Source organism: Pseudonaja textilis, chromosome Z, assembly GCF_049901715.1.
Source record: "Pseudonaja textilis isolate UNSWEBS1 chromosome Z, rPseTex1.2, whole genome shotgun sequence".
Lineage (NCBI taxonomy): Eukaryota > Metazoa > Chordata > Lepidosauria > Squamata > Elapidae > Pseudonaja > Pseudonaja textilis.
The window spans coordinates 106,218,604-106,245,110 of record NC_142008.1 but is presented as its reverse complement, the minus strand read 5'-3'; the positions used below and the strand labels follow the sequence as shown (position 1 = coordinate 106,245,110).

The following is a 26,507-nucleotide window of genomic DNA, read 5'->3' as shown; positions in this document are numbered from 1 at the left end:
AGTGGTTAATGACATGTTTAGAGGCTTCTCCTCTCTGCGGGGTCGCCATTATAAATCCTGAATAAATATCTATTGTAACATGTAGATACTTCCAGGGGGCAAACGGAGGAAACTGAGTAACGTCCATTTGCCATATTACACAGGCTTTCAACCCATGGGGATTTACCCCCAAGGGAATAGCATGGGCTTGCTGACTGCAGGTGGGGCAATGCTGTCTAATGGCTGAGGCTTCTGCCATAGTAAGGTTAAAATGTTTCATGAGGGCTTTAATATTTTGATGAAAGTAAGAGTGACTTTCCCAAGGAGTTAATGTGTGTGTGGTCATAATACCTGCAGCTGCTTGATCAGCCACGTCATTACCTTCCTGGAGGATTCCTGGGAAAGGCTGGTGGCTGCGAATGTGTGCTACGAAGAGAGGGTGCTGACGCTGTGCAACAAGCTGTTGCAACGTAACAAAAAGAGAGAGAAGGTTTTTATCAATAGCGGGAGAGAGGTAAGAATCGTGGATAGTAGAAATTATTTGGGTAACATATAGGCTGTCTAAGATCAAGTTGAGGGGTTCATTAAAATTCTGGAGGACTAGTATGGTTGCAGCAAGTTCAGCCCTTTGTGGTGATGTCTGTGCAGGGGTGGTTTTTGTGTGCCACACCCTGTTTCTTTGCCAAGCACATGCCCCTCGTTCTCTACTGCCATCAGCGAATATAGTCAAGGCATTGACCAAAGGTTCTTTGCTGATGGGAGAGGAGAAGAAGATGGGTATTGTCCGAATGAACTGAAAACGTGGATCAGCAGGCGGGTGGCAGGAAACTAGTCCAGGGCCAGTCAGCTAAAGCAAACTGAAGCTCCTGGGAGTTTTGGAATAGAGGTTCCCATATTTGCAGCAAGAAAGGGATAAAGAGTGTGGAGACATCTATTCCCATAAGCAACTTTGCACATCTCCTGCCCTTTATGATTAATTGAGCTAACTGGGCTCATTTGGAGGTGATGGAGCATCGTGGCGTATGGGAGAGATGGATCTACTCTACGATGTGGAGTTTTTGATCCTTTTGGGTCACTGCTGCAGTCATGAGCCTTGGGGTGGCTAGGATGACCACATCCAAAGGAGTATTGGCAGCGGCTCTATCCACCCATACCCTACGGATATTCTCTTCTATCTGAGGTAATGCTTGAAGCTGAGGTTGCTGCAAGGATATTTTGTCAGCGGGCTTTTTTCCCCAAGTAAGAGCTTCAAACAGCGTGGAAAGAATATCAGTGGTTAGCGACAGGAAAGGTCGGGTCCAATTTATGGTGCCCAGATATTGCTGAACTAGGGTGGGTTGAGGAGGCAGAGAAAGAGAGGGGAGTGAAGGATAGGCAGTAGTTGAAAGCATTTTATAGCCCAGATATGCATAGGGAGTTAGTACCTGTACCTTTTCAGGTGCTATGTGCAAACCTCCTTTTGCTTTCAGGAAAGGAATGGCTTTCAGGAAAGAAAATGAAGCAAACACGGAGGTCCAGGAGCAGCAACAAGGATGTCATCCATTTAATGATATATCAGAAATTGTGGAAAGGCAGAACGATAGGATAATAGGACATTATTTACATAGTATTGACACATGGTGGGGCTATTGAGCATGCCTTGAGGTAGGACTTTCCATTGAAAGCGAGAGGAGGGAGAGGAGTTATTTAAACAAGGTAGAGTAAAGGCGAATAAGACACGATCTTGTTCGTGCAACGGGATAGAAAAGAAGCAGTCCTTTAAGTCAATAACCATGAGATCAAATTTTTCAGGGATGATATTGGGATTTGGAAGACCACATTGTAATGCCCCCATTGGTTTTATAATCAAAGTCACAGCCCTTAAATCATGTAAGAGCCTCCATTTTCCTGATTTTTTCTTTATGACAAAGATGGGGGTGTTATATGGGCTAACAGATGGTTCAACATGCCCTTTGGCAATTTGGTCCTGGACAAGTGATTGCAAGGCCTCTAGTTTGTCTATAGTGAGGGGCCATTGATCCACCCAAACAGGCTCTGTGGTTTTTAGTTGTAGCCGCAGTGGTGTTCCAGCAGAAGATGCCATTAGTCTATAATGAGTTTTGCATTAAGTTGAGACATAAGATCATGGCCCCACAGGTTAGTGTGCAGTGGAAGAACCAAGGGTTGGAGGTAGGCAGTGCGAGAGACGTTAGAGGAACTCACCGGTAGCCAGTGTTTGCTACGGTGGGTGTGCTGAACTCCTCCCACTCCCCAAACGGCTGGGGCAGTTTCCAGGGGCCAATCGTCCGGCCACTCAGCCATCCGGATGACACTTACGTCAGCTCAAATATCTAAGAGACCCGAAAAGACTTTGTCACGGATTGTGAATTGTAACACACGCCTGGCTTGTTCCATAGTTTGATGGACAGTGAATGCCCAAGCATCTTCAGTTTTAGCAGGTACTGGAACAGCGGTTGCCACTAGTTCTCCCTTGCTAAATTTCGTGAGAGTATTTCCAATTACTGCCATGGCAACTGAGGAAAAGTCATCGGAATCTCTCAGAAACGGAGATGCAATAATTCCTTTTGCCATGAGGTCCCGGATGGGATAAATAATGAGGGGTGTCATGGCAGGAGGGATCGTTTTCAGGCATGCGGGGAGAAAGTACACAGTGTCTGGGATGTCAATTTCCATATCTTCGGAGGCAATTAATTGGAAAGATATGGTGTCAGCCTTTGGAGCGGGGCTGGCTGATCGCCCCCCTTCTAGTTTCCCTGTGGTTGGGGGGCATTGCTGCGACACTGGTTTGCCCAGTGGCACCCTTTTTTGCATCTTGGGCAAATGTTTTTGGCTTATTGTTGTTTTGTGCATTGTCCCTAGCCCTACATTGTGCTTTGAAGTGGCCTGGTTTCCCACAATTGAAGCAATTTCCAGCTGGCCTGTTTTGAGAATTTGCTTGCTGCAGGGCCATGGCCAGATGCTCCATATTGTAGGAAACAGTTCCCATGATTCTGCAAGCCTTTAAATAGTCCGAGAGGGAAGCCCCCCCCCATTGGGCAGCCAGAGGCTGCAGAATCCTCTTGCAATCATCATTTGCATTTTCAAAGGCCAGTTTCAACAGAAGCTCCTTGCGGGCTTCTCCGTTTGAGATTTGCCTTTGAATTGCCTTTTGAAGCTCCTCTATGAATTCAGCGTAAGGCTGATGTGAGCCTTGACTAATTTTAGAAAAAGATCCTATGGCACCAGAGGCAGGATCATCGACCTTATCAAGGGCTCTGATAGCTATGATACTGACAAGGGCAAGAACTAATTGTGGGATTGCGATCTGGGCTGTTAAGTCCATGAATCGGCCCGCACCAAAAATTTGATCTGCTTTCGAGTCATGATTGTGAGCAACCTTTTCAGCCTCAGCATGAAAGTCTGACTCCCAAACAACATACTGCGGTCCTGTCAGTATCATTTGGAAAGGGTCTTTCCAATCTTGGGGTAACATAAAAAAAGAGGTGCTGATGGTATTGATGAAGCCTCTGACATATGATGCCTGAATGCCGTACATGGCCACAGCTTGTTTTAAATCTCTGATTAATTTCATGGATAAGGGCTCAAGTCTAGGCACCATATTTCCTGCTCTATCCCCCACATATTCCACGGGACAGAGGGAGAGCTCCTCCAGGGTAAGAGAGCCCTCTCTGCACCCCTGCACCATGGCTTGCGTGACTGCCCCCATGGGTGTTTATTCCTCCGCTGGATTTAACTTGGGAGGAGCAGGGGAGGAGGCTTCTAATGGGAGAGCGTCTTTGGTTTTGGCTTCAGTTGCATAAAGGGGGGGGTCCTCCATGGGGGGGGGCACTGGCACTAGTCAGCGCTGAGCTATGAATTTTTAAACATTCCATAACTATTCACCAGGTGGTTAAAATCTTTGGCGGAGCCTTGGGAGTATTATGAAAATAGTCACCCAAACATTGCCATGTGGAGACTTTTAAGGACCCTTTTTCCAGATAAGCTGGACACTGCGTGTAAATGTAAGTCAAAAGGGTGACAAGGTCCTTCTTAGTTGGAACCGGGAGTGTTTTGCCCTGATTCCTAAGAATGAGAATTGAGCTCTTCGTTAATTCCCCCAATTCCTGCAGATGTGCTATCTGCGCTTTGGAGAATTTCCCGCCCATACTCACCTGAAGGGAGGATGTCTTCTTTGGGGAAGATTCCTGGGGAGGGATCCATGGCACAAGATGGCGTCCCTGCGTTGCAACTGACTTGGCCGGCCAGGTGAGATGGGAGGTCGAAGGCAGACGTGCCCGTTTCCTTTTAGTGGATCACGTCAGGGTCACCAGATGTGGCTTTTCTCCGCATTTGGAGGGCCTCTCACTGAGTCATCAAATGCATCAAGAAAGACACCAGGCTCATTCTATCTCAGGTGAGCTGTCCCCACCACGCGCTCGGGGAAGCTCTTTTATTCAATATACATGGGAATACGTCACAAAGGAGAAAGTTTCATTTCATCAACATAACATAAGAGTAAGAGTTTTAGTGGATACATTGTAGCATCCAATCACAGTGTTTAATGGATACAAAGTAACCAATCAGCACCTGCAGTCCAGTTAGTAGCTTCTGGTGATCGTTCTTTTGTTCCTGATACCTGTTTTACCTGGGTGATTTTCTTTGTTCCTGATACCTGCTTTCAGCCTACGTGAGGCCTGGCATGTATCGAAGACATTGTCTACGTGAGGTCTGGCATATGCCAAGACTATTTGAGGCTGATTCATTACTGCATAGTTATTTTATAGTTCTCTATGGGCTTATAGCTCATTGTATAAACCTTGTTTTAGATTTGTATTTGCAATCTACTTGTTGTGGTTAGCCAGCAGCAGGTGCAGATGGCTGAGGAGAGCGAGGACTCAGATGAGGGGCCAGAAGTGTTAGGGAATGGACTGCTGCCTTCAGAGATTGTGGGGTCTGACAGCAGCGATGGGATTCCAAAGGAGCCTGTGCCAAGTGCATGTGCACACAGGGCTGCTGGTAGGAAAGAACAGCTGCAGCAGCACAGGTGACTCAGGAGTAAGGCTGCAAGGTAATGGTTCCTCCTTCAAGAAAATAAAAGTCAGCTGTGAATCAGACATCCTTTGTAGGAAGCAAAAACGTTTTGAAACTCCAGCCTCCTGGACATTGCATTATCTTAGTTGGTATTTGAAGACTCTTGTGTTGTGAAATATTTTTTATCTGTGATTCTTGGAAGTCTCACACAGTTTTGGCAAGGTTTGTGCTTATCAAAGTTAATTAGTTTGCAGCAGCCTTTTAACTGGGGATTTGTAAAACTCATTAAAAAGTTTCTGTTCTCTTTGGTTATTGTTTGTTTTATTGGAAAAGTTTGGATCAGAACACTACTCAGGCAACAAAATGCACCCCAAAAAGATATATGGCTTGGATTATAGCAATGAACTATTGACTTGCTTGTTTGCACTCTCCTCACAGATGCCTCTGGTTTCCATGGTTTCATTGTGCCCCTTATTCTATTGGACCTCAATTAGGTACCTATGGATTTCTTGAGGTTGTTTTCATCCTATTCCCTTTTTATTCTCCAATAGACTTGAATTTTCCACCCCATATTAGTGATCTGGGTTTTACTAACTCAGTTTTCAGCTGTTCCTCCTTGCTGTGGTAGGCAGAAAAGAGCAGGGGTCTCCAACTTTGGCCACTTTAAGCTTATGGACCAACTCCTAGAGTTAGGATTTAAAGTCCACAAGGCTTAAAGTGGCCAAGGTTGGAGACCCCTGGAATAGAGAGTGGGATTTTTTTAAATTGGAGAAGTGAAAATAAATCCCAAGTGATGAAACATGCTTCAGGAAACCAACTAAATCAGTATTATTTTGTTCTACAGGAAAAAATAGCAGAAAAATAACAGATAATAAACATTCAGAAGAAGATCATCTTAAATTGCAGATAGCTGTTTCACTACATGAAAATTAGATCAATAGTAGGAAAATTAGTATCAGCTAAGTCATTTCAAATCTGTCTATACATCTATAAAAGAAAAGGATATCTAGAATATTTCTAAATGTCTTTTCAATTTTAAATATTAAATTATTATTGTTGAAAATCTTGTTCCACATTGTTAAAAGAAGTACTGAGATATCAGAGTTCATAGTTGTAAGAGGCTGCATCTCATTTTGTGATCAAACTCCCCTGGGTGGAATAGAGGTTTGTATTTGATGGGAGATTGCTTTTTAAAATCAAACTATGACTTTCTTTCTGATTTTTGAAAAAGGGGATTTATTAATTCATTCTGCCAATGTCTAAATTCAATTTGTTTTAAAAAACTTCCAATGTCATTAACATGTGTAATACCACCTAATGAATGTCAAGAGTTATGCTGTAAGTAAAAAATTTTTTCCTTCTGTTTAATTATATATTTGATTAAAACATGTTTAGGAATCTATTATTTATGTATTCAATTTAAAGTTTATTATGCTTTTTTTGCCAAATAGGTACTTGAGCCTCTGAGAAAAACATTCCCATCTGTCTATCCCATAAAATACACACATCTACACACATATTGCAGCAGAAGGAAATATCTACTCTCAAGATTTCCAAATAAAAGATACAGCAATTTATTGTTATATATTCGCTAGATTTACATTGTTTTTCTACTAGAAGTTCAAAGTGCCATTCATACCACATCCACAATTTTCTGACACTACCACAATCCTATGCGAGTAGTGAATGAGAGTTTGAGACTGATTCAAATAAGCCCAGAAAACTTCCATGGTTGAAAAATAACTTTAATAGGAATTTCCTCATCCAAGGCAATCCTTTTGATCAGTGCCTGAAATAACAAAACTGGAAATAGGTAGCTTAACAATGTGCCTTGGTATAATAGTAGAAAACTCTGTGAATGGACAAGTGGCAAATTGTTTCTTTTAAGGGGTTTGAAAAATAATGGAAAATGGGTTTAATAAATCTAATTGAGGAACATTCTTATCTATGAAATAATAGCAAGTATTTGCAGCTCTGGCTTAAATGTTGGCAATCTTGCCCTACAAGCTTGTTTCAATTTAGTTTCTGAACATTTTGTTACCAGACTAGGTAATATTATCAGCAAGATTTTCTTGTCCTATTCTCCTTGGAGCTATATTTAAATTCTGAGCAGCTGACTATTTCTCTTGTTGATTGGTTGTTCAAATGGTTTGGTGTCTTACTTATTCTACAAGTATAGATCAATATGTTAATTGCTTCAATACCAGGCTTCAATAAATTCATGTGTGTGGTGCCTGTGAGCATGGCTAATGATTTTTGTTCCTTCCCAATTGAATTGGTGTTATTTATTATCTATGTAGTTTGAGATAAAGGATTTTTGGTCGTGCCGTTTAACTGCTACTTGATGTTCACGAACCCTTATTTTCAATCGCCTTCCTGTTTATCCCACATAGAATTAGTTACAATAATTGCAATTGATTTTGTATACTATGTTGCTGTTGTCCTCCTTCTGTATTTTGTCTTTGACTTTAGATAGCTCTTTCCTGAGTGTAAATGTTGATTTGTGAACTATTATTTTTCCTAGGGGTTACAGTATTCTGGGAGCCATTTTGGATGTTCGTTTGATGTATGTCAGGACTTGTTTTTGTGTTGTGGTTGGCTGTGTATTTTGTTAGGGTTTGGATAACAAGGATCATATTATGACGTTTTCCTTCACAATGGCTATCCCAAAAAATTCATAATACAATTCCTGTCATCCAAACCCATCCAAGCATATTGATCTAAAGCCAGCATATGAATATGTAAGAAATCAAACCACTTGAACAACCAATCAACAAAAGAACCTATCAGCTGCTCAGAATTTAAACATAGCTCCAAATGAACAATAATTTGAATGACCAACTGACCACACTGGCACACAAGACATTTATGAGCTAAAGAAAATAGGACAAGAAAATCTTTCTGATGATGTTACCTAGTCCAGTAATGAAATGTTCAGAAACTAAATTGGACTTATTGCATTCAATCAAACAGCAATTGATAATAAATGATATCAAGAAACAAATGTGGATATTTGATCAGGGAACAATAGAGTTAATATTTGAGGTGATTTGGGATTAAACTTTTATTTAATATGTTCATTATTGTTTTTCTGTTAACTGTGTTCTTATTAATATAATTTATAGATGACAGACTTACAATTTGTAAATAAGGTTAGTATAATATTTTAAATTATTTTGGCCTGTTTTGTAAGGGATGGAAAACTAACATTGCTGTATTATATTAATTAGCATTCAATGAGGGAGAATGTTATATGTATACATGTTAGTCTTTTTAATAGCTTCTTTAGTACAGATGGGTAATAAACGACAAGAGTTTACTCTAATATCCCCATCCTACATCACCCAATTACATTCTGTGCATGCTTTACATTTCTTAATGTTTTTTATTTTTATCACATATCAAAATAGCACCTCCAAAATTTTATCTCAGAGAATTTTCCTCCTCTGTTTATTTGCAGTTATGCCAGCTTTGTCATAAATAAAACATGGAGAACCAAACCACAGTGCCTTACTTTCTGCTGCTAGAATTCTCAAAAAATCATCATCTACAGCTTTTGCATTTCTTCTTCTTCTTTGTGTTATATCTGGCAACTGTAACCACAAATCTTCTCGTCATCTCTGCTGTTGCTCTTGACCATCGACTGCACAGCCCCATGTACTTCTTTTTAATGAATTTAGGTCTACAGGACCTGGGCATTGCTTTAGTTATTGTCCCCAAATCCATGATAAATTATTTCTTGGACATAGATATATCTCTTACTTTGGTTGTATTGTTCAAGTCTTTCTCTTTCCTTTTTTTGAAGCCTCGGATTTATGCCTCCTGACCATTATGGCTTATGATCAGTAAGTTGCCATTTGCAATCCATTGCACTATGAGATGGTGATGAATTCAAAATACTGTACTGAAATAATAATTATAGTGTGGATTACGAGTTTCCTCTATGGAATGTTCCACACCACTGGCACCTTTTCAATTATTTTTTGTTCTAATGTGATCAACCAATTTTTCTGTGAAATTCCACACTTGATAAAACTATCCTGTTCTGGCTTAAATCTACTTGAGGTTGGAATTTTAGTGGTCAGTATCATTGCTGGACTAGGATGTTTTACTTTTATTGTTGTTTCTTATATAGTGATCTTCAAGACAGTGTTAACAATTCCTTCTGAAAAAGGAAGGCAAAAAGCTTTATCCACTTGTATTCCCCATCTTACAGTAGTGTCTATATTATTATTAACTGGATGCTTTGTCTATCTGAAACCATCCTCCAACACTCCATCTTACTTAGATTTTGGGTTTACTGTTCTATATGCCCTCGTCCCACCCCTGTTCAATCCAATAATCTATAGCATGAGAAATAAGAATATCAAATCTGTCCTTTCTAAACTGTGGAGATTGTGAGTTGATTTTCAGATTCTTTAGCTCAGAATGTTTCTTTTCTTTAGAAGTGCTTTGGCAGGTCCAGACATATGGCAGGGTGCATAAGCTGTGTAAACAGATACTGTTTCATACAATCTTTTGATAAATATGAATAAATATGATAAATATTGAAATGTTTTTGAGAAATAATGAGTTTCATCCAAACTTCTGATAACATATACAAAAAGCCATAACACTATTTTGTGATATCTCTGCCACCACTCTCACAATATTTTGGTAAATGTTTACAAAATGGAAGATTTACCATATATTTGGGGCCTCAGTATAAGTATATTTGGGGATACCATGTAATTATTGAATCTTAGGTAACATATAATTTACTTTGAGGAAGATGATGGGCTTTCTGCTAAAAGGATATGAAATATTCTCATACATTTATAGCGCTCTATTGGATTTTGCAGTCTTATTTCTTGCTTTGTCTGTGTATACATTATACTTATCTGTTAGAATTATGATTTTGCTCTGCTTTGCCAAATAAACTCAACTTTTAAGGGCTTTTTGTGTGCATATTATTGTTGTTTCATTATAATCCATGAACCCCCTACTACCATCATGGGTAGTGAAAAGGAGTGATCCTATACCTTTTTAAGAATCTTCTTAGTTTTAATTTCAGTTGCATCGGGGGATGTCTTTATGTGCCCTTGATTTAGTGAAAAAGTCAACGTTCTATCAAAGATAAATTTTAAAAGGCAAATTTAAAGTACAAGAAAACCAATATTAGTTACCTAGTGCAATATTGAAAATATTACAAAGTAATATCCATCCTACATAGCCATCAATTCCCTATCTTATAGTTGTTTGCCTTCCACTTAAACTGGCTTGTTGTGTATATCTGTGATCTCCTACTGGCACCCCAAATTATTTAGTTTTAGCATTATCTATCTTACATTCCATACCAAAATGCAAGTTATACCATGTTATCATATTGCTCTTTTTCTCTCTTTCTATCTCTGTCTATCTCTATCGCTGTCTCTCTCTCCCTTTTGCTTTCTGCTTTTACTAAATATAAAATTACAGTGTCCCAACCTGTATTTAATTTGATCTCCCACTTCCGCTATTTACTGGTGTAACATTTATACATGTGTTATGTCCCCTCTTGGAAATTCAAACGAACAAACGGAAAGCAGCCATTTCACAATCAAATCAAACTGAAGGGAGTAACGTTCTCATTCAAAACTGCAAGCAAAACTGTTAGGACTCCCTTTTGAAATTCAAACAGTCATTTTGTTCCTGGCGAAAGGCACTAGCTCAGCTGTGTCCTTTTATACCCATTAAGGCAACGTGCTAATTAACTGGCTTGCCCATCAGATTAACGTTTCCTGGTTCTGATGTCAATCCATGATCTAACAGTCATCAGATTCAAAGTTCCTAACAGGATTGGTCCTTCCAATCACAACACTATCCCCCACCTCAGGGCCCTTCCCCCGAGTCTTACGTTCAGGATGTGGTTTTGAAGGGAATTCTGCATGATATCTTCGAACAAGGTCTGGGGCATGTACCTTGGCCACATCCTGCCAATAACAAATCTCTGTTTCATTTTCTAATCTTCCCACAAAATACTGGAATCGTCCCTTTTTCCATCGTGAATCATAAATTCCAACCACTGTAGTATCTGTAACAGGTTCAGTGCGGGGCCTAGATGTGAAACGTACCAGACCTAGGGCCTCCTTAAGGTCAGGTCTACCCTGTTTTCCCGACGAACCAAGAATGGTTTCAGGTACGGGTCTGCGGGTCCCTCTCCGTTTGCAGGAATTTACAAAATGTCCCAGACCCCTGCAATAAAGGCACAAGCCTTCCTGGAACCATCTCGAACGTTCCCGCGCTGTTAAGCGAGGGCGGAGTGCACCTAACTCCATCGGCTCCTCAACATTAACCGTGGGTTGGAAAACTCTCGGTGGCGTGGGTTGTGCACGAGAGAACGAAGATGGTTCCATACCGAGCCGTTTGCGTCCACGTTGCTGTAAATGAGCTTCAATTCGTAAGCACTGAACTATCAATGCATCCAAAGTTAAAGCCCTCTCTGCATGGACCAGCTCATCTTTGATGGCATCAGACAAGCCTTCCTGGAATGCAGCCATATGAGCCGGTTCGTTCCAGTTGGAGTCCAAACACAGCAACCGAAATTCTGCAACGTATTCCTGAAGGGAACGTTTCCCCTGAGTAATGTCCCGTAACCATCTATCCACAGTTTGTATCTTAATTGGGTTCTCAAACATAACCCTTATTTGTTGCAGAAAACCCTGAAAGTTATCCAATAATGGACTATCTTGAATTAACAAGGGAGTAGCCCATTTAGCAGCCTGCCCAGATAAAAGGCTGAGAATGAATCCCGTCCTGGCCCGATCATTTGGAAAGTCTTCAGGCCTCAAGGACATAAATAATTGACGCTGCCCCAGAAATGCCGGAAACATGTCCATTTGCCCAGAAAATTTCTCCGGCATGGATACTGGGCTTTTCCTCACAGGAGGGGCAGGGGGAACAGCAGCAGGGCTTGATAAGCTGGAAACATAATTCAGCAATTGTGTTACCTGATTCTGAAGCATCACATTGCTTTGCAGTAGCTGATTAATTTGCTGTTGCTGCTGCTCGACCAGGTTCTGCAGTTTTTTTGTATCCATCTTGATTTAAAGATGATTTGTTTTTCAGGCTTGAAAGCAAAAAATGTAATGTCTCACCTATAAGCTCAGATGAGCAGACGAAGTTTCAAAACTCAAAATATTCAAACGTAAAACAACACCGAATTCAAAGGAATAAATTAACACAGTTGTCCAGTCTTTTGGCAGACTTCCCGGAACCTGTCAGGCAAAACAGAAATTATCTGGTCTCACAAAGACGCTGCAAACGTATTCCTCTCGACTGGTCACACGCAGCAGATGATTTATAAATCCATCTTACCCGAAAGATGGTTTGTTTGTTAGGCCAGGAACAATAATGTTATGTCCCCTCTTGGAAATTCAAACAAACAAACGGAAAGCAGCCTTTACACAATCAAATCAAACTGAAGGGAGTAACGTTCTCATTCAAAACTGCAAGCAAAACTGTTAGGACTCCCTTTTGAAATTCAAACAGTCATTTTGTTCCTGGCGAAAGGCACTAGCTCAGCTGTGTCCTTTTATACCCATTAAGGCAACGTGCTAATTAACTGGCTTGCCCATCAGATTAACGTTTCCTGGTTCTGATGTCAATCCACGATCTAACAGTCATCAGATTCAAAGTTCCTAACAGGATTGGTCCTTCCAATCACAACATACATGTAACATTTATAAATATAAATGAAACATGGAAACATAGATTCAGTGCTTTACCTTCTACTCACTAAATTCTAAAAAAAAAAATAAAAATATGGCTACAGACTTATATAGCCGTATATTTGAAAATATTTGAAAATTGCAACAGTAAATCTTCTCATATCTTCAATAATTTTGGATGAGAACTGAACCCCATGAATTTCTTTCTGATAAATTTAGGTATGTGTGACATAGGCTTTATTTCAAGCATTTCTCAAGGCTATAGCAAGTTTTTTCATGGGCATGTGACACCTTTCTTACATTGCTTTAGTTGCTCTGCTCACTTTTAAGTCTCTTTTAAAGCTCCTGTTTTCTTCATCCTCTTTTGCCAGATGTCAGAGTAGTGATAAGTACAGAGGCAATAGATTCTTTTGAATTCACAGAATAGAAATGCACATTGAATAAAGGTATGAATAACGTGATGTTAAACTCTACCATTAATCCAGGCAAACTGATTTAAAACATGATAGAAAGCATACACATCAAGCAAGATGATACCCAAATCATTTTTAAGCTAATAGGAGCTCCTCAATAACAATATCAGAGATACCCAAGGGTGGCCATTTTCTTCATTACCCAATACATATAATCCTCAACTTACAACTGCAATTGAGCCCAAAAATTATGTTGCTAAGTGAGAAATTTGGTGAGTTTTGTCCCATTTTATGACTTTTCTTGCTACATTTCTTAAGTGAATCACAGAAGTTGTTAAATTAGTAACATGGTTATGAAGTGAATCTGGTTTCCACATTGACTTTTCTTGTCAGAAGGTTGCAATCTCATGACCACGGGGACTCTGCAAGCATCATAATCGTTAAGTCAAGGACTACTAGTAGCTGGTTCTATGCAGAAGCTCTCAGTTAAAAGACCAGCACTAAGTTCTTTATTAGAATGAGGCATCATGATTTCATAGAACTGGTTTTATGGTCAAGAGATGGCAAGACCTGATTTTGACCAAGTGGCACATGACTCTGGGATGAGAGCTGAAAATTGAAGAAATTCACAGGTATATTTTACAGCTCTGGGAATGTTTACCCCAACACACACTCTCTCTCCCTCTCACCCGTCTCTCTCCCTCCCTCCCTCCCCTCTCTCTTCCATACACATATACACTAACTCTCTCACACATACTTTGCCTTTATTCAGCAAACAATCAAAATATGTCACTAGATTGAAAATATTACAAAGTCCATCTCACATGGCTCTCACTTCCCTATAGTAGTTTACCTATTCCTAAACTGGCTTGTCTACATATCTGAGACTTCTTTATAGAACTCCATCCTATTTAGTTTTAGCATTATCTATGTTATATTCCACTTTTTCATTCCTCTTCAATCCATCTATAACAGGAGAAATAAGAATATGAATTATGCCCTACCTAAGATGCCCGGTTTTTGAAAGTTTCTATCAATGAAACTTTCTCTACTTTATTCCCAGAAATGGACTTTGTATATACTGTGTTTAAGCATGATTTGTAGAATAAGAAAATGATAAATGTTCAGTCTAAAATACCAACAAGGAAGAAATGAGGTTGCCCAGAACCAATAAAAATTTGGGGAACTAAATGCTCCTGTGGTCATCAAGAGTTGCAGAAACCAAATCCACCCATACGATGAAAAGAAACTTGCAGTGCCATGAAAGGTTATCTTCTAACTTTTTCACGTGTAAATGGAAATTTTAGTGTACATGTAACAGGAGTGGCGCTTGCATCATAATATTGCTGTAGTGATGTTGCTAGTGTCATAACTCTTGCTACAGACATTGCTGTTTTGTTTCTACCTGCTTAGCTGTCAGGAACAATAACTAGACCTAGACATGAAGAGCTCAATCACCTGATCAAGCCTATACAAAAGAATCTTCTCAGACTGACAGCTGGCACTTGGGTGAGACTTGACAAGACCAAATAGGATTGGATGGGGACTTTGGGATTTTTGACTAATTTATCATTTGATTTATTCCCCTGGCTCAGCCAGTTATGCCTTCTAAATTAGCAGAGTTGATATATTTGTACTTCCGAATACATTCCCATCCCTGCCACTGGGATCTTTACTTTTTCTTCTTTCTAGCTCTTTTTCTATTTGTTCCAATCAAAACTGCAGAAGTATCATATACAAAGAAAGAGTCAGCCACCCTATAATCTGCCTCTTGGGATCTGCTTATTTTTTACTTTACTTACTCTGTATGTTCCTTATTTTTTTTAGGATTTACTTTATACTTTACTTTGTTTTTTAACTTGAGTAAAAAATAGTGAGAATTAAAAAATTGAAATATGTTTCTTGGTGCTTTGCCATATGGGCTTTGATGGATTCAACTGGGGAAGTGCTAGTGACCACTGTCCCAGAATAAATTATATCATTATGTTATTGCAGGGAACAATTCATTGCAGAAAACAACAATTATTAATCCAGAAAACTTAGTATATGTATATTGATTTTCTAAAACATGTATCTGTTGTGGCTGTGAGGCTTGAGCCTGCATTGTTGGAGGAAGAGGACTCAGACGATGGGGAAGAGGAGGAATTGGGAATGCCTTCCCCCCCCCCCAGGATCTTCCTCTTCAGCAATCCTTTCCTTCCTGATTGTGCCTCAGGTGTCAGCAGATAACTGAGAGGGAAAGCCTGAGGCTAATCAGGAGAAGGAGGAGGGCATATCGGAGCAGCCTCTGACAGAGAATCAAGTAGACGAATGCTGGCTTTATGCTAGACAACGCTGCAGGACAACGTTGTGAGCTGCAACACAGGAAGCGGGGACAAATCAGAGACTGAGTTGAGTGACTGACACACCCCACAGGGGATAAAAGTGGGTGTGTTTTCTCTGAGAGCTCCGTACGGGACAAAGTGTGAGTTTTTCTGTGGAGCTTTGATGCATTCTATTTATTGGGGGCCTTCATGATTTATGGTTCTGTTATCTTGTCGGACTTGGCAGGCAGCGCGCGTGATACTGCCAAGAGCACTGCCTGCTTCAAAGAATTAACTCTATAGTTGCTGAATCTTCTTGCCTGCCTGTATTTTGTCAGAGTTGTGGACTTTCCATCCTCATTGGAAAGGTGAGACATAACATTTTTGTCCTGTACCTCACACGTAAACCATCTTTTGACCAAGATGGATCAATAGAGGCAGCAGCAGCAGCTGCAGCAGCAATTTTACCAGCAGCTGCAGAATGAAAACCAGGCTTTGCAACAACAGGTGGCACAGCTGACTAATAAACTTGCTCTGCTGCAGGCTCATGCTGCTCCTCCTGCCCCTCCCCGTTGGAAATGCCCGGTGGCTGTGCTGGATAAGTTTTCTGGGCAGCCTGAGATGTTTCCGGCTTTCATGGGACAGTGCCAATTGTTTATGGCTCTGAGCTGTAGGATTTCCTAGATGACCGGGCTCGGGTGGGGTTTGTAATAAGCCTCCTTTTGGGCTCGGCTGCCAGATGAGCCACTCCTTTATTACTGCAGAACAGCCTGTTGTTAACGGATTATCAGGGGTTTTGGCAACATATACGCCAAATGTATGAGGACCCCATACGGGTGCAGATAGCAGCCAGACATCTAAAGGAACTTCGCCAGGGGAAGTGCCCCCTGCTGGAATTCATTTTGGAATTTCAGCTGATCTGTCTGGATTCTAATTGCAACAGTGCAGCCTTGATGGACGTGTTTCAGGATGGCCTGTCAGAGGAGCTACAGGATGAGTTGGTTTGGGTGGAACTGGCCCCGACCCTCGACGCTCTGGTGGTGCAATGCTTGTGCATCGATGCCCAACTTCAACGGCGCAGGACTTGACTCACCGTCTAGGAGCAGCTATCCACCTCTCTGCCACAGCGCCTTGTGCAACCAGTGCCCCGGGTCACCCAAAGTGTTGTGACTGAGGAGCCAATGGAATTGGGAGTGGTCCGACCTCGCCTGACGGCCCAAGAACGCACACGGAGATGTCAAGGAGGTTTGTGTTTATATTGTGGGGGGCCAGGACATTTTGCTCATTCCTGTCCTATTAAGCAAAGGGGAGCACGCACGCCTGTGCCTGAATCTTGGCCTGGTCAGTCGGGAAACGGGGCAGGCCCGACCTTGGGGAAACCCTAGGTCGGGCGTGTACCAAACACCCACCTGAGGTAGCAGAGGTGGACTCTGGGCCCCCTCGGCATCTGCTTCTGGACACTCGGGTTTTCTTGCTGACCCGATCGAAAGGGATTCCCAAGATTGCGCTGGTGGACTCGGGGGCCACAATGAACTTTATGAACTAGGCCTTTGCGGCCCATTTTGATGTCCCCCTGGTTCCGGTGGACCCTCCAATGAGGGTTGAGACTATTGACGTGTGGGAAATTTGTGCTGGACCCATTCAATTCACTACCCAGCTGTTGCGCCTGGTCATTGGTGACCATGAGGAGGCGATCCACTTTTATATCATTGCGGATCTCCATCTCCTGTTAGTCCTCAGCATGGCTTGGCTTTGGATTCATGATCCTCAGGTGGCATGGTCACGGAATGCCATTTCCTTTCCAAGTTTACAGTGCATAGACCATTTATGCCACACCTGTGCTGGCCAGGACATCCCCACCTCTGCCGTCTCCATACCTCCTGAACTGTAGGACTTCTCGGATGTGTTCAGTGAGAAGGAGGCGGACTGGTAACCCCACATCAGCCTTACGATTGCCCGGTGGACCTTCTGTCCGATGTCCCACTACCCAAAGGATGTCTGTATTCCATGTCCGAACCCAAATTGGCCGCCCCCTGACTTTTTGGACAAGAATTTGGCCTGAGGGTTCATCTAGCCGTCATCGTCCCCTCTCTCAGCTCCCGTTCTTTTCGTTAAGAAGAAGACAGGAGATTTACGCCTGTGTTGAGATTACAGACAGTTGAACGCCATCCCGGTGCAGAATAGTTGCCCCTTGCAGTTCATTCCAGAATTGATGGAGCGGTTGCAGGAGGCCACTGTCTTCACCAAGCTCGATCTTCGAGGGGCCTACAACCTGGTGCAGATGTGAGAGGGGGCTGAATGGAAGATGGCATTTGGCACCTGATACGGCCATTTTGAGTACACCGTGATGCCATTTGGGTTGACCAATGCCCCTGCACTCTTCCAGCACCTGATGAATGACATGTTTCGGGGCAAGTTAGATTGGTTCATGGTGGTGTTCCTGGACAATATTTTGATTTATTCCAGGTCAAGGGACAGCACCTTCAACACATTCGTCTAGTCTTGCAACGTCTTCAGGAGCATCAACTCTATGCGAAGCTGGAGAAATGCCTCTACTTCCAGACTTCCATAGAGTTCCTGGGGCACATCATCTCTCCCGAAGGCATCGCCATGGACCCATGTAAAGTGGAGGCCTTGTCTGCTTGGGAACCCCCTCGTCAAGTGAAGGACGTTCAACGTCTCTTGGGGTTCACTAATTATTACTGAACCTTCATCCTGGGTTTTGCCAAGCTGATGGGTCCAATAACCCAGCTCCTTCGAAAGAAGGTCCCATTCCAGTGGGTGCCCCCATAGCAACAGGCTTTTGAGGCCCTCAAGAAGGCCTTCATCACTGAACCTGTCCTGAGGCATCCTGATCTGCATCGTCCTTTCATGGTGGAGATGGATGCGTCCAGCGTGGCTATTGGGGCTCTGTCGTTGCAAGCCCCGGTGGGATAGCGCACCTCTTTTTCCCTGTGCTTACTATTCCCGGAAACTCACTCCTTCCGAGTGCAACTACACTATCTGGGAAAAAGAGTTACTGGCTATCAAGGCTGCGTTTGAGACCTGGCGACATCATCTTGAGGGGGACCGGCACAAGGTGGAGGTTTGGATGGATGATCGGAATTTGGAACAATTGTCCACGGCGAGGAAGTTGAACCAGTGGCAGATCCGGTGGTCATTGCTATTTTCCTGGTTCAACTTTTCTGTGTCCTATATTCCCAGTGGTCATAATTGAAGAGCAGATGCTCTGTCCCACAAACCTGAGGACCTTTGTCCGTGGATGGTGCTGCCAGTGGAATCTTTGGCTTTAGTTCAGGAACCAGTGGATTTGCGGACTCGGGTGTGAGAGGCGCAACGGCTGGACACTTGGTCGCAGCAGAGGATGGGTGAGATTGGACCTGCCTCCCCATGGACTTTGGAAGAGGGCTTACTCCGACATTGGGACTGGTTGTACGTACCCATAGGGCTGCTTCCAGCCCTTATTATGACTCAATGTCACGACAATCCTGGTGCCGGCCATTTTGGGTTTTTAAAGACCCTTCATCTTGTCACGTGGACTTTTTGGGGGCCTCGAGTCCGGCATGATGTCCACGCCTATGTCGCGTCCTGTGTACCATGCAGGCAAGCGAAAGCCACGACGGATGCACCTCCTGGTCTTCTTCAACCTCTGCCGACTCCGGAAAGACCATGGGGTGCAATTTTTATGGACTTCTTAACACATTTGCCCTCTTCGTCTGGATTTATGACTGTACTTGTGGTGGTTGACATGTTAACCAAAATGGCTCACTTTATCCCATGTCGTAAATTACCATCGGCCCGTACTACTGCCCGGTTGTTTTTGCAGCATGTGTTTTGTCTTCATGGTCTGCCGGAAAGGGCAGTTTTGGATCACGGTGTCCAATTTACCACTCAATTTTGGAAGAGCCTGATGACTGCATTTCAGGTGCAGGTGTGCTTATCATCGGTGTACCATCCAGAGACTGATGGTGGGACGGAGAAAGTGATTGGCATTCTCGTACAATATTTACGGTGTTTTGTCAACCACCAACAGAACGATTGGGTGACTTATCTCCCTCTGGCGGAGTTTGCCTTCAATAACTCCCAGTACACCTCCACCCAAATGACACCTTTTTACGCAAATGTGGGCTTCCATCCGAGGTTTTTTCCATTGTCGCTCTTGAATTCCTGGGTTCCTGAGACGTGGGAATTCTTGTCGGAACTGCATTCCGTTCAACAATTGATTAGACAGCAATTGTTATGGGCTAAGGACGACTATAAAAGGTTCGTGAATCACTCTCACCGGGCAATGTCCCCACTGGCTGTGGGAGACAGGGTGTGGTTGTCCATGAAACATCCAAGGGTCGACCGCCCGATCAAGAAGCTGGACCATAGATTCATCGGTCCCTTCCCTATCGAGGTGGTCATTAATCCCATAGCTTATCGGCTCACCCTACCGCACTCCATGCACATTCATCCTGTCTTCCACCATTCTCTTCTGGTTCCTGGCACCCCTTCGTGTGCTCTCCATTTACCCGCTGCTGCGGTTCCTCCATCTGTACCCAACGATGATACCGCTGCTGACAACACAGTGGTCAGCATTCGGGACTCCTGCTGGCTGAAAGGACGGTTTCAATATTTCATCGAGAGGCTGGGGGATGGACCAAAGGCCCTTTCCTGGGTGGATGCTTCCACGTTTCACGCCCCGGACCTTATACTGAGCTTCCATGCTCAGTTCCCTTTGAAACCATGTCCTGATTGTCAGACTCAGGGGAAGGGCCCTGCGGTGAGGGATAGTGTTGTGGCTCTGAGGCTTGAGCCTGCATTGTTGGAGGAAGAGGACTCGGACGATGGGGAAGAGGAGGAATTGGGAATGCCTTCCTCCCCAGGACCTTCCTCTTCGGCAATCCCTTCCTCTCTGATTGTGCCTCAGGTGTCGGCAGATAACTGAGAGGGAAAGCCTGAGGCTAATCAGGAGAAGGAGGAGGGCATATCAGAGCAGCCTCTGACAGAGAATCAAGTAGACGAATGCTGGCTTTATGCTAGACAACATTGCAGGACAACGTTGTGAGCTGCAACGCAGGAAGCGGGGACAAATCAGAGACTGAGCTGAGTGACTGACACACCCCACAGGGGATAAAAGTGGGTGTGTTTTCTCTGAGAGCTCTGTACGGGACAAAGTGTGAGTTTTTCTGTGGAGCTTTGGTGTATTCTGTTTATTGGGGGCCTTTGTGATTTATGGTTCTGTTATCTTGTCGGACTTGGCAGGCAGCGCGCGTGATACTGCCAAGAGCACTGCCTGCTTCAAAGAATTAACTCTATAGTTGCTGAATCTTCTTGCCTGCCTGTATTTTGTCAGAGTTGTGGACTTTCCATCCTCATTGGAAAGGTGAGACATAACATGTATCTATATAAATTCTCTTTCCAAATCTTATTTTCTGCCTTTCTTCTTCTAGGTTTTCTTATTGATTTCTGTGAACTTACTGAATTACTTATTTTACTATAGGTATTTTATAGTTCTCTATGGGCTTATAGCTCATTCTATAAACCTTTATTTAGATTTGTATTTGCAATCTACTTGTTGTGGTTAGCCAGCAGCAAGTGCAGATGGCTGAGGAGAGCGAGGACTCAGATGATGCGCCAGAAGTGTTAGGGAGTGGACTGCTGCCTTCAGAGATTGTGGGGGCTGACAGCAGTGATGGGATTCCAAAGGAGCCTGTGCCAAGTGCATGTGCACACAGGGCTGCTGGTAGGAAAGAACAGCTGCAGCAGCACAGGTGACTCAGGAGTAAGGCTGCAAAATAATGGTTCCTCCTTCAAGAAAATAGAAGTCAGCTGTGAATCAGACATCCTTTGTAGGAAGCAAAAACGTTTTGAAACTCCAGCCTCCTGGACATTGCATTATCTTAGTTGGTATTTGAAGACTCTTGTGTTGTGAAATATTTTTTATCTGTGATTCTTGGAAGTCTCACACAGTTTTGGCAAGGTTTGTGCTTATCAAAGTTAATTAGTTTGCAGCAGCCTTTTAACTGGGGATTCGTAAAACTCATTAAAAAGTTTCTGTTCTCTTTGGTTAGTGTTTGTTTTATTGGAAAAAAGTTTGGATCAGAACACTACTCAGGCAACAAAAGCACCCCCAAAAGATATATGGCTTGGATTATAGCAATGAACTATTGACTTGCTTGTTTGCACTCTCCTCACAGATGCCTCTGGTTTCCATGGTTTCATTGTGCCCCTTATTCTATTGGACCTCAATTAGGTACCTATGGATTTCTTGAGGTTGTTTGCATCCTATTCCCTTTTTATTCTCCAATAGACTTGAATTTTCCACCCCATATTAGTGATCTGGGTTTTACTAACTCAGTTTTCAGCTGTTCCTCCTTGCTGTGGTAGGCAGAAAAGAACAGGAGTCTCCAACTTTGGCCACTTTAAGCTTATGAACCAACTCCTAGAGTTAGGATTTGAAGTCCACAAGGCTTAAAGTGGCCAAAATTGGAGACCCCTGGAATAGAGAGTGGAATTTTTTTAAATTGGAGAAGATAAAGAAAATCCCAAGTGATGAAACATGCTTCAGGAAACAAACCAACATCAGTGTTATTTTGTTCTACAGGAAAAAAATAGCAGAAAAATAACAGGAAATAAACATTCAGAAGATCATCTTAAATTGCAGATAGCTGTTTCACTACATGAAAATTAGATCAATAGTAGGAAAATTAGTATCAGTTAAGTCATTTCAAAACTGTCTGTACATCTATAAAAGAAAAGGATATCTAGAATATTTCTAAATGTCTTTTCAATTTTAAATATTAAATTATTATTGTTGAAAATCTTGTTCCACATTGCTAAAAGAAGTACTGAGATATCAGAGTTCATAGTTGTAAGAGGCTGCATCTCATTTTGTGGTCAAACTCCCCTGGGTGGAATAGAGGTTTGTATTTGATGGGAGATTGCTTTTTAAAATCAAACTATGACTTTCCTTCTGATTTTTGAAAAAGGGGATTTATTAATTCATTCTGCCAATGTCTAAATTCAATTTGTTTTAAAAAACTTCCAATGTCATTAACATGTGTAATACCACCCAATGAATGTCAAGAGTTATGCTGTAAGTAAAGATTTTTTTTCTTCTGTTTAATTATATATTTGATTAAAACATGTTTAGGAATCTATTATTTATGTATTCGATTTAAAGTTTATTATGTTTTTTTTGCCAAATAGTTACTAGAGCATCTGAGAAAAACATTCCCATCTGTCTATCCCATAAAATACACACATCTACACACATATTGCAGCAGAAGGAAATATCTACTCTCAAGATTTCCAAATAAAAGATACAGCAATTTATTGTTATATATTCGCTAGATTTACATTGTTTTTCTACTAGAAGTTCAAAGTGCCATTCATACCACATCCACCAATTTTCTGACACTACCACAATCCTATACGAGTAGTGAGTGAGAGTTTGAGACTGATTCAAATAATCCCAGAAAACTTCCATGGTTGAAAAATAACTTTAACAGGGAATTTCCTAATCCAAGGCAATCCTTTTGATCAGTGCCTGAAATAAAAAAACTGGAAATAGGGAGCTTAACAATGTGCTTTGTTATAATAGTAGAAAACTCTGTGAATGGACAAGTGGCAAATATTTTCTTTTAAGGGGTTTGAAAAATAATGGAAAATGGGTTTAATAAATCTAATTGAGGAACATTCTTATCTATGAAATAATAGCAAGTATTTGCAGCTCTGGCTTAAATGTTGGCAATCTTGCCCTACAAACTTGTTTCAATTTAGTTTCTGAACATTTTGTTACCAGACTAAGCAATATCACCAGGAGGATTTTCTTGTTCTATTCTCCTTGGAGCTATATCTAAATTCTGAGCAGCTGACTATTTCTCTTGTTGATTGGTTGTTCAAATGGTTTGGTGTCTTACTTATTCTACAAGTATAGATCAATATACATGTTAATTGCTTCAATACCAGGCTTCAATAAATTCATGTTTGTGGTGGCTGTGAGCATGGCTAATGATTTTTGTTCCTTCCCAATTGAATTGGTGTTATTTATTATCTATGTGGTTTGAGATAAAGGATTTTTGGTCGTGCCGTTTAACTGCTACTTGATGTTCACGAACCCTTATTTTCAGTCGCCTTCCTGTTTATCCCACATAGAATTAGTTACAATAATTGCAATTGATTTTGTATACTATGTTGCTGTTGTCCTCCTTCTGTATTTTTTTCTTTGACTTTAGATAGCTCTTTCGTGAGTGTAAATGTTGATTTGTGAACTATTATTTTTCCTAGGGGTTACAGTATTCTGGGGGCCATTTTGGATGTTCGTTTGATATATGTCAGGACTTGTTTTTGTGTTGTGGTTGGCTGTGTATTTTGTTAGGGTTTGGATAACAAGGATCATATTATGACATTTTTCCTTGACAATGTCTATCCCAAAAATTTCATAATACAATTCCTGTCATCCAAACCCATCCAAGCATATTGATCTAAAGCCAGCATATGAATATGTAAGAAATCAAACCACTTGAACAAACAATCAACAAAAGAACCTATCAGCTGCTCAGAATTTAAACATAGCTCCAAATGAATAATAATTCGAATGACTAAATTGAATTTCAACTAAATTTCAACTAAATTGAAACAAGCTTGGAGAGCAAACCACTCTCCGTTTTATCTGGTTGGTTTTTTTCGCTTTTGTTTTTGAGGGAAGAGAGATTGGTTTTTGAGATTGGACTTATTGCATTCAATCAATCAGCAATTGATAATAAATGATATAAAGAAACATATGTGGATATTTGATCAGGGAAGAACAGAGTTAATATTTGAGGTGATTTGGGATTAAACTTTTATTTAATATGTTTATTATTGTTTTTCTGTTACCTGTGTTCTTATTAATATAATTTATAGATGACAGACTTACAATTTGTAAATAAGGTTAGTATAATACTTTAAAATTATTTTGGCCTGTTTTCTAAGGGATGGAAAAGTAACATTGCTGTATTATATTAATTAGCATTCGACGAGGGAGAATGTTATGTCTATACATGTTAGTCTTTTTAATAGGTTCTTTAGTACAGATGGGTAATAAATGACAAGAGTGTACTCTAATATCTCCATCCTACACCCCCCAATTACATTCTGCCCGTGCTTTACATTTCTTAATGTTTTTTATTCTCATCACATATCAAAATAGCACCTCTAAAATTTTATCTAACTGAATTTCCCCCTTCTGTTTATTTGCAGTTATGCCAGCTTTGTCATAAATAAAACATGGAGAACCAAACCACAGTGCCTTACTTTCTGCTGCTAGAATTCTCAAAAAATCATCATCTACAGCTTTTGCATTTCTTCTTCTTCTTTGTGCTATATCTGGCAACTGTAACCACAAATCTTCTCGTCATCTCTGCTGTTGCTTTTGACCATCGACTGCACAGCCCAATGTACTTCTTTTTAATGAATTTAGGTCTACAGGACCTGGGCATTGCTTCAGTTATTGTCCCCAAATCCATGATAAATTCTCTCTTGGACACTAGATATATCTCTTATTTTGGTTGTATTGCTCAAGTCTTTCTCTTTCTTTTTTTTGAAGCCTCGGAATTATGCCTCCTGACCGTTATGGCATATGATCGGTATGTTGCCATTTGCAATCCATTGTATTATGAGATGGTGATGAATTCAAAATACTGTACTGAAATAATAATTATAGTGTGGATTACGAGTTTCCTCTATGGAATGTTCCACACCACTGGCACCTTTTCAATTATTTTTTGTTCTAATGTGATCAACCAATTTTTCTGTGAAATTCCACACTTGATAAAACTATCCTGTTCTGGCTTAAATCTACTTGAGGTTGGAATTTTAGTGGTCAGTATCATTGCTGGACTAGGATGTTTTACTTTTATTGTTGTTTCTTATATAGTGATCTTCAAGACAGTGTTAACAATTCCTTCTGAAAAAGGAAGGCAAAAAGCTTTATCCACTTGTATTCCCCATCTTACAGTAGTGTCTATATTATTATTAACTGGATGCTTTGTCTATCTGAGACCATCCTCCAACACTCCATCTTACTTAGATTTTGGGTTGACTGTTCTATATGCCCTCGTCCCACCCCTGTTCAATCCAATAATCTATAGCATGAGAAATAAGAATATCAAATCTGTCCTTTCTAAACTGTGGAGATTGTGAGTTGATTTTCAGATTCTTTAGCTCAGAATGTTTCTTTTCTTTAGAAGTGCTTTGGCAGGTCCAGACATATGGCAGGGTGCATAAGCTGTGTAAACAGATACTGTTTCATACAATCTTTTGATAACCATGAGAAATAAAAAGCAAGAGATTAAATTAAGATGATGCTTAATTCTACCAGAACATCAAAAATGCTTTCAGAAGTCTAACAGCTTAATACAAAATGGAAGATATAAGGCATGTTCCCTGGTCCAAAATCTGAGAAAGGGAAGATAGATAGACCTACACCAAGGATAATACCTTATTGAAATGTTTTTGAGAAATAATGAGTTTCATCCAAACTTCTGATAACATATACAAAAAGCCATAACACTATTTTGTGATATCTCTGCCACCACTCTCACAATATTTTGGTAAATGTTTACAAAATGGAAGATTTACCATATATTTGGGGCCTCACTATAAGTATATTTGGGGGTACCATGTAATTATTGAATCTTAGGTAACATATAATTTACTTTGAGGAAGATGATGGGCTTTCTGCTAAAGGGATATGAAATATTCTCATACAATTATAGTGTTCTATTGTATTTTGCAGTCTTTTTGCAGTCTTGTTTTCTTGCTTCGTCTGTGTATACATTATACTTAACTGTTACAATTATGATTTTGCTCTGCTTTGCTGAATAAACTCAAGTTTTAAGGGCTTAAGGGGAACTCTTGCTTTATGAGAAAAGAAAATACGAAAGTGTAAATAGGACAGATAAAAGTATAAATATAATGATTAGAAAGATACTGAAATTTAGAAAAAGATGAATATGTAAACGAGTTTATTTCTGTATAGAGAAGTGATAATCTGGAATCATTCTGTTCTCAAAAAGATATTTTAATTGTAGGTTTTGTGAAAACCCAAATAAATTTTTTATATATAAAAAAGAATCTTCCTAGTT

At 40.9% G+C, this 26,507-nt stretch overlaps 1 protein-coding gene and 1 pseudogene across 1 annotated transcript; both read left to right on the top strand.

Moving 5' to 3' along the window:
- The first annotated feature begins 8,476 nt into the window (after positions 1–8,476).
- On the top strand, positions 8,477–9,390 carry LOC113448555 (olfactory receptor 14A16-like; annotated as a pseudogene).
- Positions 9,391–24,636: 15,246 nt separating this feature from the next.
- On the top strand, positions 24,637–25,563 carry LOC113448501 (olfactory receptor 14C36-like). Its single transcript, XM_026719217.2, has one exon. The coding sequence runs from the start codon at positions 24,649–24,651 to the stop codon at positions 25,561–25,563; it is 915 nt and encodes a 304-aa protein (XP_026575002.1). The 5' UTR covers positions 24,637–24,648.
- The last annotated feature ends 944 nt before the right edge of the window (positions 25,564–26,507 follow it).